At 46.7% G+C, this 11468-nt stretch overlaps 1 protein-coding gene across 5 annotated transcripts in view; it reads left to right on the plus strand.

The window, feature by feature from the left end:
• Window positions 1-11468, plus strand: part of SEZ6L2 (seizure related 6 homolog like 2) — a 199031-nt gene that overhangs the window by 185346 nt on the left and 2217 nt on the right. For all 5 annotated transcript variants that reach the window (XM_056535082.1, XM_056535084.1, XM_056535083.1 and 2 more), the window contains one exon: window positions 9588-9690. In XM_056535082.1, the coding sequence (XP_056391057.1) occupies window positions 9588-9690 (103 nt within the window). The remainder of the gene's footprint in view (window positions 1-9587; window positions 9691-11468) is intronic.

An 11468-nucleotide genomic window follows, 5' to 3' on the forward strand; every position in this document is an offset into this window, starting at 1 on the left:
GGACACAGCCTGGATGTACTGTCAATCCCCTCTCGCCAACGGCCAGCGCTTGGGGTTGTACCTCACGGGTCCGGGTCCCCCACTTTTCCCTGCTCTTCTCGCTTTTCAAGCCCGGCATGATGCAGGTGACAAAAAGCTGGCTGAAGACTTCATGAGGTGAGTTCTTCTGATTAAGGTGAGTATTTCCCTTCTCCCTTTTTTTCTTTCAGGTGTCGGGGGCTTGCAACCTCTGGAGAACCCCTGTTTTGGTCCCACTCCTTTTTATTGTTTCTAGTTGGGGTCCCTATTGGGCAAGGGCTTCCTAACGCTATTGGAGGAACTCAGGGGGTTAATATCAGTGGTGTTGCACTGTTCATTTTTATTCACTGGGCGGTCTTTCTTCATTCAGCAGCCGCGGCTGCCTTCTCTATGGGGTTTTTTTCTTCTGTGCTCCGGCCGCGTGGTGTGTAGTGCGGCCGTGGCGCAGTTTACTTTCGTTTTCACAGCGGCTCGCTGCACCGGCACTTTGCCCGCTCCTGTTCCCCGGCACTCACATATGCTTCGGGGATTGGAGTGGGTGCCATTATGAGCCGCCATCTTCTCCGGCGGGATTCGCGCCCTAGGGAGAGCGCGAATCTCTTAAGCCAATCAGAGCTGTGCGGGGGACTGGAGGCCAATCAGATGCGCTCCAGTCTAACCCGGCCCCTCTCTTCTGATTGGTCCTGCTGTTCCCGCTTTTCTCACAGCAGCTGCCTGGTGGGGGACATGGATGCTGGTCAGATTACCCTATTTTTTCCAGGTCCGAGACCAGAACTGTCCCTCCCTCTAAGCAGGTACCTGGGGCCCTGGTCACCTACTATACTTATAGGGGCTGCAACGCAAAATGCCTGGGTCTGCTGAACCCACTTGTTCCGCCTGCACCACTGCACCCCATGACGCTCCTGGTATTCCTATTCAGGATGCTCCCCCAGACCCAGTGGGCTCTGCTGCCCCTCCAATGTGGGTGCCTTCCCTCTCTCAGTCTATTTCGGACTTGGCGCAGGTCTCCCGTTCCGTGGTGACTGCCATAGAGGGGTCCTCCTTACACCGTTCCCCAATAGAGCCTCGCTCTCCCTCACCCTATTTTAAGAGCTCTCACAAGCGTAATAGGGGCCATTCCTCTGACTCCTCTGCGGTGTCTTTGTACAGACGTAGGCATGGGCATCGTCCCTCTGCTACGTCTTCCAGTAAGTCTCTTTCTTCCAGAAGACGCTCCCCAAGTCTCTGTTCTGAATCTCCAGAATGGCGCTCCAGGTTAGTGTCTCCCTCTTCTAAGGCTGCCTCCACCCGTTTCCACTCCCCTGGTGAACTAGTTGATGAGGCTGCTTCTGTTTCAAGACTCAGAAGACCACGCAGACATGACCGATACGGTGGACTCATTGGTTTCGGACATAAGAGACACCTTTCACCTAGAGGACCCAGGAACTTCGGACGCTGTCCCAGAAATTTCCTTTCATCATGCCCGTCCGACACACAAGATGTTCAGCTCCCATGTTGAATTTGAAGCCTTGCTAGAGTCTGCCTGGAGGCACCCTGACAAGAGGTTTCAAGAAACAAAGAAGGTTCAAGCGCATTATCCCTTTGCTAAGGACCTCATTGCCCGGTGGTCCTCACCTCCTACGGTGGACCCACCAGTCTCCCATCTATCTAAGACTACTACCCTACCTTTGCCCGATGCTGCATCTTTTATGGATCCAGCGGACAAAAAGGGGAGACCTCTGCTAAATTTGCCTTGAGGCGGCGGGTTCATCTCTTCTCCCTGCCTTTGCCTCTGCCTGGGTTTCCAGGGCCCTTACGATCTGGGTTTGCCGACTCCGCCAGGGCAATTCTTCTGGAGCTTCCTCGAAAGAACCGGCCGCTGTGCTGCCTTTGCCACGGGTAACCTTGTGGCTCTCTGTAGATCCGCGTGGCTCAAAGCCTGGGATGCGGACGCAGCCTCTAAGAAGTCTCTCACTGAGCTTCCTTTTACTGGTTCTTGGCTTTTTAGTAAGCGCCTAGACGAGATAATCTCTGAAGCCACGGGAGGGAAGAGTTCCTTATTACCTCAAAATAAGGCCTGTAGAACTACCTCCCGCTGTAAATCTACCTCCTTTCGTTCCTTGCAGACCTTTGGGGTCACGAAGGGGACCAGGCAGGCGACTTCTCGGGACAAAAAGGCTCGCACATCCTGGAAGTCGGATAACCGTTCGGGCCGCTTTGCGCCCAAGGCGGGTACCCGCAAACCCACCTCCGCCTGAAGGGACGCCCACACCCGCGGATTTTTCTCGGGTGTCAGCTCGTCTGTTACTCTTCCGGGACATCTGGTCAACGCATGTGCAGGACTCCTGGGTCAGGGATGTGGTGTCCAACGGTTACCGGATCGAGTTTGCCTCTCTTCCAAAGGATCACTTTTTCCTTTCCCGAGCTCCGCGATCTCCCTCTCTGGCTTAGGCCTTCCGGGGTGCGCTTCAGTCCCTCCTCATTCAGGGGGTCATTGTTCCGGTTCCTCTCAGGGAACGTTTTCGGGATTTTTATTCCAACCTCTTTGTAGTTCCCAAGAAAAGGGGGCCCCATCTTGGATCTAAGGCTCCTCAACCGGCATCTCTTCTTGCGCCACTTCTGCATGGAGTCTCTCCGTTCGGTTGTGGCGATCATGGATCAGGGGGAGTTTCTTTCCTCAGTGGACATCAGGGACGCCTACCTTCATGTTCCCAATTTTCCGGGACATCAGTGGTTCCTCCGCTTTGCTGTCCCGGAGGGACATTTTCAGTTGTGGCTCTCCCCTTCGGCCTAGCCACAGCTCCAAGGGTGTTCACCAAGGTCCCCATTGTCCCTCACCAAGGTCCACAGGTCCCCATTGTCCCTCGTACTTCCTCGGTCATCTCGTCGCTCCCTTCTGTAGTGGCTCCGCTCACCCCTGCTTCTTCAGGGGCGCTCCTTCCTGCCCCTCCATTGGCTGGTTGTCACGATGGATGCCAGCCTTTCGGGTTGGGGGGTGTCTTCCGAGACCGGACAGTCCAGGGCTTTTGGTCTCCCAGGGAGACACTCTTCCCGATCAACATCTAGAGCTGAGGGCAATCTACCTTTGCCTGTTACATTGGGAGATCCTTCTTCAGGACCGCCCAGTTCGTGTCCAGTCGGACAACTCCACTGCGGTGGCGTACATCAATCGCCAGGGTGGCACCCACAGTCTGGTGGCGATGGCTGAAGTTTCCAAGATCCTTCCCTGGGCGGAGCTCAGGGTTCCAGCCATCTCAGCATTTCACATCCCAGGCATAAACAATTGGGAAGCAGACTTTCTAAGCCGGTCCTCTCCCGATGCCGGCGAGGGGTCCCTTCATCCGGAGGTATTTGCAGAGATCTGCGGCCTCTGGGGAACTCCAGATGTGGATCTCTTTGCATCCCGCCACAATCAGAAGGTTCCCCTATTTGTGTCGAAGTCGCGGGACCCCCGTGCTCTGGCAGTGGATGCACTGGTAATTCCTTGGTCGGGGTTCGCCCTACCTTATCTGTTCCCTCCTCTTCCTCGCCTTCCCAGGGTCCTGAGGAAGGTCAAGTGGAGGCCATTCCAACCATTCTCGTGGCTCCAGATTGGCCTCGGAGGGCGTGGTACGCCGATGTCGTCCGGCTCCTGGACGACGTTCTGCTGCGCCTTCCGCTTCGTCCAGACCTTCCCTCTCAGGGTCCCCTGGGCCACCCCAAATTACCATCTCTGCATTTGACAGCGTGGCGGTTGAGACCGCGCTAGTAAGGGCCCGTGGCTTCTCAACACAGGTGATTCGCACCATGCTCAAGGCACGCAAGCCTTCTTTAAAGGGTCAAGTGTCTGCCCTTTCCATTCTTTTCCAACACCCTCTGGCATCTGATTCTCATGTTCAGACCTTCCTTCAAGGAGTGGCCCACGCGATTTCTCCTTACAGGTCTCCTACTCCTCCTTGGGATCTTAATTTGGTCCTTGGCACACTGCAGGGCGCGCCCTTTGAACCCCTCAGGGAGGTTTCCCTTCGTCTCCTTTCCTGGAATGTGGCGTTCCTTATGGCAATTACCTCCATCAGACGGGTTTCGGAGTTGGTGGCTCTTTCTTGCCGCTCTCCCTTTCTAATTGTCCATCAGGACAAAGTTTTTTGTTGTCCGGTTCCTTCTTTTTTACCTAAGGTGGTTTCTGCTTTCCACCTTAATGAGGATATCGTCCTCCCGTCCTTTTGTCCCGCTCCATCTCATTCCGGGGAGCGTTTGCTTCATAAACTTGATGTGGTACGGGCAGTGCGTACCTACCTCTCTGTTACGTCTCCCTTTCGTCAATGTGATTCCTTTTTTGTTCTTACGGACGGTCACCTGCTTCCAAGGCAACCATTTCGCGGTGGATCAAGTCTGCCATTTCAGAGGCTTACCGTTGCAGGGGGAAGACTCCTCCTTTCAGGGTTTCAGCTCACTCCACGCGTTCTGTCGGAGCTTCCTGGGCTCTCCATAACAGGGCTTCAGCCTCTCAAGTCCGTAAGGCGGCTACCTGGTCGTCCTTGCACACTTTTACTAAATTCTACCAGGTTCATACCTTTGCATCCGCGGATGCTAGTCTGGGCCGTAAGGTGTTGCAGGCGGTGGTGGCCCAGCCTGCCCCTTGATTGTTTTCTGTGCCCACCCTAGGGACGGCTTTGGTACGTCCCAAGGTCTGTGTCCCCCAATGGAGCCGATAGAGAAGAAGGGATTTTTGTCTTACCGTAAAATATTTTTCTCAGAGGATCCATTGGGGGACACAGCTCCCGCCCTTTCTTTGGTGTTCCGGTTTTGGTTACATGTCCGAGCGTGTGTTCAGTTAATTTTTTGTTCTGGTTACCTCGGACTGGTCTTGGTTTTCTGCCTCTCCGTCCTCTCCTACTGCTTGGGGACTAAACTGATAACCTCAGGCTCTGTAGGCGGGTATATCCTGCTGGGAGGAGACGACTTTTTGATTTCCTTAGTGTCAAGTCTCCTAGCAACAACAGCATACACCCAAGGTCTGTGTCCCCCAATGGATCCTCTGAGAAAAAGATTTTACGGTAAGACAAAAATCCCTTTTTTTATTACTTTTATTTTGCTCATTAATTTGTAACCGCATCCCCAGAAACACATTTACATAAAATATTGAAATAACTTAAAGGGATTTTCCGATGAGAAAAACCTAATTTCAACAGTATAGTTGAAAGTAAAATGGCTCATAAAGTAATTTTAATACCTTTCTGTGGTCTTTTATGATTTTCTGTCTTCATTAGCCCAACTTCCTGTCTGGTGCACATTCTGTAATTGACTTCCTGTTCCTGTGTACACTCTAGCCAGGAGTTCAGCGAAATCTATCTCCCTCCCACTATATGGGAGAGGATAAAGCCAAGAAAGTGTAGTTGGAGGGAAAGATAGTTGGCTGAATTCCAAAAATAGAAGGAAAGCTTTAAAGACCACAGTAAGGTAGCAAAAAACTCTATCGATATATGTTTTTAAAGTATTTTACTACCTTTCATGCTTCCCTTCTATTCAAGCGTACAGGACACACTAGCCTGGAATTCAGCCAACTCTATCTCTTTCCCACTTGGGAGGGATAAAGAGATGGCTGAATTCCTGGCTAGAGTGTCCTGTAGACAGGAACAGAAATTCCGCTGTAGGATGTACAATAGATAGGACGTGGGGCTAAAGAAAACAGAGCAGACAGTTTGCATCAACAACAGAAGGGAAGCATGAAAGACTACAGAAAGGTAGTACAATATATGAACATATATTGGTAAATAAAGTTATTTTACTCCCTTTTATGGTCTTTATGCTTTCCTTCCGTTCCTGTTGTCTTCAGCCCAAAGTCCTGACTGGTTTACATTCTGTAACAAACTTCCTGTTCCCGTGTACACTCTAGCTAGGAATTTGCCAACTCTATGTCCCTAACAATATGTGGGAGGGGTTATAGTTAATAATGTACAATAGGAGGGAAATATATTAGGCTAAATTCCTGGCTAGAGTGTACACAGAAACAGGAAGTCATTTACAGGATGTATACCAGATGGGAAGTTGGGCTAGTGAAAACAAAAGAGTTTGGATCAAAAAACAAAGATAACAGAAAGGTCTTAAAATGACTTTATTTAACAATATATGTTCATTTATTTAAATTATTTATAATATTCATGCTTCCCTTCTGTTTGTGAAACAAACTGTCTGCATCGGTGTCTTTAGCTCAACATAATTTCCAGTGTAAATAGTAACATAGTTCATGAGGTTTAAAAAAATCAGAGTCCATCAAGTTCAACCTATAACCCTAATGAGAAAAGAAAAAAAAAGTTTGTACTTTCAGCTCACCATTTGCCAGAGTATAAAGAGAGAAGATGTCCAATTGCAGGGAGCACAGGAAACAAGAGCCAAGCCATATCCTTGGTTGATACAATCCAATACGAAAAGACAGGGGTTCCAGCTCCACCAAAAATAGTTGAAAATATTTAACTTTAATTCATATGATGTTAAAAAAATGATGAAAGGAAAACACATATAACAAAAAAGTGCTCTAGTGAGTTAAAAACCCACGTCCACCGACGCGTTTCGAACAAATATATTCTTAATCATGGCATGATTAACCCTAATGAGTCCATACTGAGTTGATCCAGAAGAAGGCAAAAAACCCTCATACTAGAGGTAAAATTTCCTTCCAAATATGGCATCAGGATAAATCCCTGGATCAACGTTCTGTCCCTATAAATCTATTCTCCATTACCTGTAATGTTATTACTCTCCAAAAATGCATCCAGACCCCTTTTAAATTCTTTTACAAAGTTCACCATGACCACCTCCTCAGGCAGAGAATTTCACAGTCTCACTGCTCTTACAGTAAAGAACCCCCATCTGTGCTGGAGTAGAAACCTTCTTTCCTGTAGACGTAGAGGATGCCCCCTTGTTATATACACAGTCCTGGGTATAAATAGATCATGGAGAGATCTCTGTACTGTCCCCTGATATATTTATACATAGTTATTAGGTCACCCCTTCTTTTTTCTAAACTAAATAACCCTAATTCTTATCTTTCTGGGTACTTTAGTCCTCCCATTCCCCGTATTACCCTGGTTGCCCGTCTTTGAACCCTCTCCAGCTCCACTATATCTTTCTTGTACACTGGTGCCCAGTACTGTACACAGTATTCTATGTGTGGTCTGACCAGTACTGTACACAGTATTCTATGTGTGGTCTGACCAGTACTGTACACAGTATTCTATGTGTGGTCTGACCAGTACTGTACACAGTATTCTATGTGTGGTCTGACCAGTACTGTACACAGTATTCTATGTGTGGTCTGACCAGTACTGTATACAGTATTCCATGTGTGGTCTGACCAGTACTGTACACAGTATTCTATGTGTGGTCTGACTAGTACTGTGCACAGTATTCTATGTGTGGTCTGCCCAGTACTGTACACAGTATTCTATGTGTGGTCTGACTAGTACTGTATACAGCATTCTATGTGTGGTCTGCCCAGTACTGTATACAGTATTCTATGTGTGGTCTGACCAGTACTGTATACAGTATTCTATGTGTGGTCTGACCAGTACTGTGCACAGTATTCTATGTGTGGTCTGACCAGTACTGTACACAGTATTCTATGTGTGGTCTGACCAGTACTGTACACAGTATTCTATGTGTGGTCTGACCAGTACTGTGCACAGTATTCTATGTGTGGTCTGACCAGTACTGTGCACAGTATTCTATGTGTTGTCTGACTAGTGAATTGTATAGTGGTAGAATAATTTCCTTGTTGTGGGTATCTATGCGCCTATTGATGCCCCCCACTGGTCACTACAGCTAAATTTACTATTAACTAAGACTCCCAAGTCCTTTTCCATGTCAGTCGTCCCAAGTGTTCTCCCATTTACATAATCCCAGCCCGGATTTTTCCTCCTCATGTGCATAACCTTACTTTTATCAGTGTTGAACCTCATCTGCCACTTCCCAGCCCAAACCTCCAACCTATCCAGATCCATTTGTAACAGTGCACTGTCCTCTATTGTGTTATCTACTATACACAGTGCACTGTCCTCTATTGTGTTTACCGCTTTACAAAGTTTAGTATCATCTGCAAAGATTGCTACTTTACTCTTCAACCCCTCTACAAGGTCATTAATAAATATATTAAATAGAATAGGACCCAAGACTGACCCCTGTGGTCCCCACTAGTAACAGTCACCCAATCAGAATAAGTACCATTAATATCCACCCTCTGTTTCCCATCACTGAGCCAGTTACTTACCCACTTGCACACATTCTCCCCCAGCCCAATCCTTCTCATTTTATGCACCAACATTTTGTGTGGCACTGTATCAAATGCTTTAAAAAAAATCCAGCTATACGACATCCAGCGATTCCCTCTGGTCCAGTCTGGAGCTCCCCTCCTCATAAAAGCTGATCAGGTCAAAGGTTAGTTTGACAGGATCCATGGGGTCATATCAAGATACTCCAAAATAGCATCTCTTAGAAAGCCCTCAAGCAATTTACATACAACGGAGGTTAAACTAACAGGCCTATAATTCCTGGGGTCACCTTTTGACCCCTTTTTAAATATTGGCACCACATTGGCCATGCGCCAGTCCTGGGGAACCACCCCTCTTACTATAGAGTCCCTGAATATTAATAGGGGTCTGTCTATCACATTACTTAATTCCTTTAGAACACGGGGGTGAATGCCATCTGGACCTGGCAAATTTGTCTATTTTGATTTTTTGTATGCGGTACTGTACTTCTTCCTGGGTTAGGCAAGTGACCTGTACTTCTTCCTGGGTTAGACAGGTGACCTGTACTGGGGAGTTTACCTTATCTCGCTGTATTTCACCTGGCATTTCATTTTCCTCAGTGAATACAGTGGAGAAGAATTTGTTTAATATATTTGCTTTTTCCTGATCCCCGTCTATAATTTCTTCCTCATCATTTTTTAAAGGGCCCGCACTTTCATTTTTGACCTTTTTGCTATTTATATAGTTAAAGGACATTTTGGGGTTAGTTTTACTCTCTTTGGCAATGAGTCTTTCTGTCTCTATTTTTGTGGCTTTTATCTGTTTTCTCTATAGCTTTTTAAAGGGCTACTCCACTGGAAAACATTTTTTTTTATATCAACTGGTGCCAGAAAGTTAAACAGATTTGTAAATAGCTTCTATTTAAAAATGTCAACCCTTCCAGTGCTTATCAGCTGCTGTGTGTTTCAGAGGAAGTTCTTTTCTTTTTGAATTTCCTTTCTGTCTGACCACAGTGCTCTCTGCTGACACCTCTGTCCATTTTGACACCTCTGTCCATTTTAGGAACTGTCCAAAGCAGGAGCAAATCCCCATAGCAAACCTCTCCTGCTCTGGACAGTTCCTAAAATGGCCAGAGGTGTCAGTAGAGAGCACTGTGGTCAGACAGAAAGGGAATTAAAAAAGAAAAGAACTTCATGTGAAGCATACAGCAGCTGATAAGTACTGGAAGGATTAAGATTTTTTAATAATAGTAATTTTCAGATCTGTTTAACTTTCTGGCACCAGTTGATTTAAAAAAAATGTTTTCCAGGTGAGTACCCCTTTAACCATGACTCTCATGTTCTCTGTGCCATTTTTCTCCTGCAGGTTTCAAGGCAAATCTCTGTTTGGATTTTCTTTCCCGGCCTCTCATTCATACAGCCCCATCACTGTGGAGTCCGACTTCAACAACCCATTATACGAGGCCGGGGTGAGTAGTGCTGGGAAAGTTTTGTTTTTCTTCAGTTCTTTCTGTTGCTGGGAAAGCTGGGTGACCAATAGAACTATCACACATAGACTTCAAAACAATTGACGACTACAAGCAAAGACCTGATTTACATAAAACCCTATAAAAGGTGCGGGAAAACAACAACAAAAACACCGCGTAAAATGTGGGCGTGCACTTTATTTTACACATGCATTTTTAACCCATTTTTACCGATTAATGCTAAAAATGAGCACGATAAATAAAATACGCAGTCGAATTTTGCACTGTGTGAACATAGCCTTAGGTAGGATGACCAAATGTTTATTACGTTTAATTTTGTAAAAAATTTTAATTTAATCCTTTTTTTTTGTCATTTTTTTAACAAAATGGAACCAAATTAACATTTCATGTTTTTTTTTGTTCCGCAGCCATTGGTCGCTGTTCTTAAAAAAGGCCATGGCCTGTTCTGTCTGATCTTAAAGGGGTACTCCACAGGAAAAATTTTTTTTTTTTTTAATCAACTGGTGCCAGAAGGTTAAACAGATTTGTAAATTACATCTATTTTAAAATCTTAACCCATCCAGTACTTATCAGCTGCTGCATGCTCCACAGGAAGTTCTTTTCTTTTTGAATTTCCTTTCCGTCTGACCACAGTGCTCTCTGCTGACACCTCGGTCCATTTTAGGAACTGTCCAGAGCGGGAGAGGTTTGTTATGGGGATTTGCTCCTACTCTGGGCAGTTCCTGACATGGACAGAGGTGTCAGCAGAGAGCACTGTGGTCAGACAGAAAAGAACCACACAACTTCCTGTGGAGCATACAGCAGCTAATAAGTACTGGAAGGATTAAGATTTTTAAACAGAAGTAATTTACAAATTTGTTTAACTTTCTGGCACCAGTTGATTTAAAACAAAAAAATAAAAATAATGTTATCCGGTGTTTAGACGGTGTTCACATGGTGTCTTTTGAGACTCAAAAATACTTCTGTTTTAAAAAGTTTTTTGTTATATAGAGCGGCTTACAGCTTTTAAGTGTTTCGAAGTGTTTACATGCATGGCTATTTAACTAATAATAAAGCAAGCTCAGGAGAGGAGCTTGCTTAAAGGGGTACTCCACTGCCCCAGCGTTTGGAACATTTTGTTCCGAACGCTGAGTCCAGGCTGTGATGTCGCAGCCACGCCCCCTCAATGCAAGTCTATGGGAGGAGGCGTGGCATCTAAATGCCGCGATCGCTATTGATTATGGCATTTAAAGGGTTAAATGACAGTCATTAGCGTAATGTCTGGAATTCCATCTATTAAAGGGGTACTCCACTGCCCCAGCGTTCTAAACATTTTGGTCCGAAAAGCTGGGTGCGGGCTTCGGGGGTCGTGACGTCACGGCCACGCCACCTCAATGAAAGTCTATGGGAGGGGGCGTGGCAGATGCCACGCCCCCTCCCATAGACTTTCATTGAGGTGGCGTGGCCGTGACGTCACGACCCCCGAAGCCCGCACCCAGCTTTTCGGACCAAAATGTTTAGAACGCTGGGGCAGTGGAGTACCCCTTTAATAGATGGAACGCCAGACATTACGCTAATGACTGTCATTTAACCCTTTAAATGCCATAATCAATAGCGATCGCGGCATTTAAAAGGATAAGTGACATGTGACGGTCCTGTTCGGGGGCCCAGTAGGTTACTATGGCAGCTGGAGGGGTCTTTACTAGGTCTCTGTTCCCGCCACTGTAGTTCTGCTGATAGAGTCCGCCTCTGGCAGGGTGTACCAGCAGATCACCAATCTA

This window comes from Hyla sarda, chromosome 8 (genome assembly GCF_029499605.1).
Source record: "Hyla sarda isolate aHylSar1 chromosome 8, aHylSar1.hap1, whole genome shotgun sequence".
Classification (NCBI taxonomy): Eukaryota; Metazoa; Chordata; class Amphibia; order Anura; family Hylidae; genus Hyla; species Hyla sarda.